We start from the raw sequence: 1,658 nt of genomic DNA, 5'->3' as shown, positions 1-1,658 counted from the left end.
GCTCCGCTACAGCGGAACCCGTCAGCGAAACCGCGGTGTTTGCTCCGCCCCGCTTTTATCGGCGCCGGTGCCCCCGGCGGGCAGGAATTCAGCCGCCTTGAAAGAGGTTTTTTCTAAAGGTAGACTTGCCAAGCACACCCTGTACCACTCGGCGTTCAATAAAGAGCTGCCGTTCGCTTTTTCAAGCACCTCTTATTCTTCTTCTTTTTTCCTACTACGTTATTATTTAGAATCTATGAGGAATCTCTTTATTCTACCGTGCTTATTCTCCATCAAAAAGTGACAAAATAAACCCTTTACCACTTCCCCGTAAAAACTCGGGATGAATTAAACGATACCGTTTCCTCTACCCTTTCACTTCAGCTATGCGCCGAGTTTCATTTAATGAAACACTGTATCCCAAATGTCGCGCATACAAGGACTAATCCAGGCTGAGCTCTCGGAGTAAACAAGCTGCTTTGGCTTGCGGCCAAGTTGCTTGAGACTGACAGCTGACGGTTAAAGGGGACGACGCTGTTTTATCAGAAACTGGAGAACCTTAATCACCATAAGGCTGTTTTATAAGAGAAAAGCCCACACAAACAGAAAAACTTTATTTCATATCAAAACACCGTAAAGGTCACAGTGCATATTTAGCTATACTTACTCAAAACCTAGAGCAGAGACAACCACTAGAAAAAGAGGAAGGGTAAACTTTAATATCTTTATTATTCTATTAGGCACTTAGCATTCTTCTTACAGACCTGCACGATAAACAAGGGGGGGTAGTGAACACACGAGACGACCCACATCATTACTAGCACTTCAACGGAAGGTTTTTCCTACGACTAACTGCTACTATCTACATCACGGGAAATAAACAATGCTAAATATAAGTACCACTCACCGAATCAGCGTGAACGACTCTTTTACTGAAAACGTGGGTGGCTCTTAAAAGAGCCTTTGGTTTATGCGATCCAACAGAGATTTACTTCGAGCTGGTGTACTTGGTGACAGCCTTGGTGCCCTCGGAAACTGCGTGCTTGGCCAGCTCACCCGGCAGCAGGAGCCGCACGGCCGTCTGGATCTCCCGAGAAGTGATGGTGGAGCGCTTGTTGTAGTGCGCCAGGCGCGAGGCCTCCCCAGCGATACGCTCGAAGATGTCGTTGACGAAGGAGTTCATGATGCCCATAGCCTTGGACGAGATGCCCGTGTCGGGGTGCACCTGCTTCAGCACCTTGTACACGTAGATCGAGTAGCTCTCCTTCCTAGTCTTTCTACGCTTCTTATCACCCTTCTTCTGTGTCTTCGTGACAGCTTTCTTAGAGCCTTTCTTCGGAGCAGGAGCGGATTTTGCTGGTTCCGGCATTTTACAAGACTGTCTCTACCTGACTACCGCAGGAACGACGCAAGTACAATAGCGGCGACCCCCGTATTTATAGGGACGGTATGCAAATGAGATGACTCAGAGCTGTTCTTTCCTATTGGACACTCCGCGTCTGTGATGTCAAACTACGTGAACTCTCCGATTGGTCTCTCCTTCATCTGTCTTCCCATTGGTTAACTTTCCAATCGCAGTCTCCGCCAATCACAAGTCCCACGGAACCCCAGAAAGAAGGGATAAAAAGGTCGGGTGGAAGCGCTTCGTGGTGTTGCTGCTTTTTTCGTAGGTTTGAAGG

The 1,658-nt window shown here is 47.8% G+C and overlaps 1 protein-coding gene across 1 annotated transcript; it reads right to left on the bottom strand.

Moving 5' to 3' along the window:
* Positions 1-895: 895 nt before the first annotated feature.
* LOC104400951 (histone H2B 8) lies at positions 896-1,353 on the bottom strand. The gene has a single exon (XM_010017982.1). The coding sequence runs from the start codon at positions 1,346-1,348 to the stop codon at positions 968-970; it is 381 nt and encodes a 126-aa protein (XP_010016284.1). The 5' UTR covers positions 1,349-1,353; the 3' UTR covers positions 896-967.
* Between the last annotated feature and the right edge of the window lie 305 nt (positions 1,354-1,658).

The sequence above is a fragment of the Nestor notabilis genome, unplaced genomic scaffold, assembly GCF_000696875.1.
Source record: "Nestor notabilis isolate BGI_N333 unplaced genomic scaffold, ASM69687v1 scaffold33887, whole genome shotgun sequence".
Lineage (NCBI taxonomy): Eukaryota > Metazoa > Chordata > Aves > Psittaciformes > Psittacidae > Nestor > Nestor notabilis.
This window is presented reverse-complemented; position numbering and strand designations above follow the sequence as displayed.

What these genes read in the sequence shown, in the direction of transcription:
- LOC104400951 (XM_010017982.1), bottom strand. Translation starts at nt 1,348, where the DNA reads ATGCCGGAACCAGCAAAATCCGCTCCTGCTCCGAAGAAAGGCTCTAAG.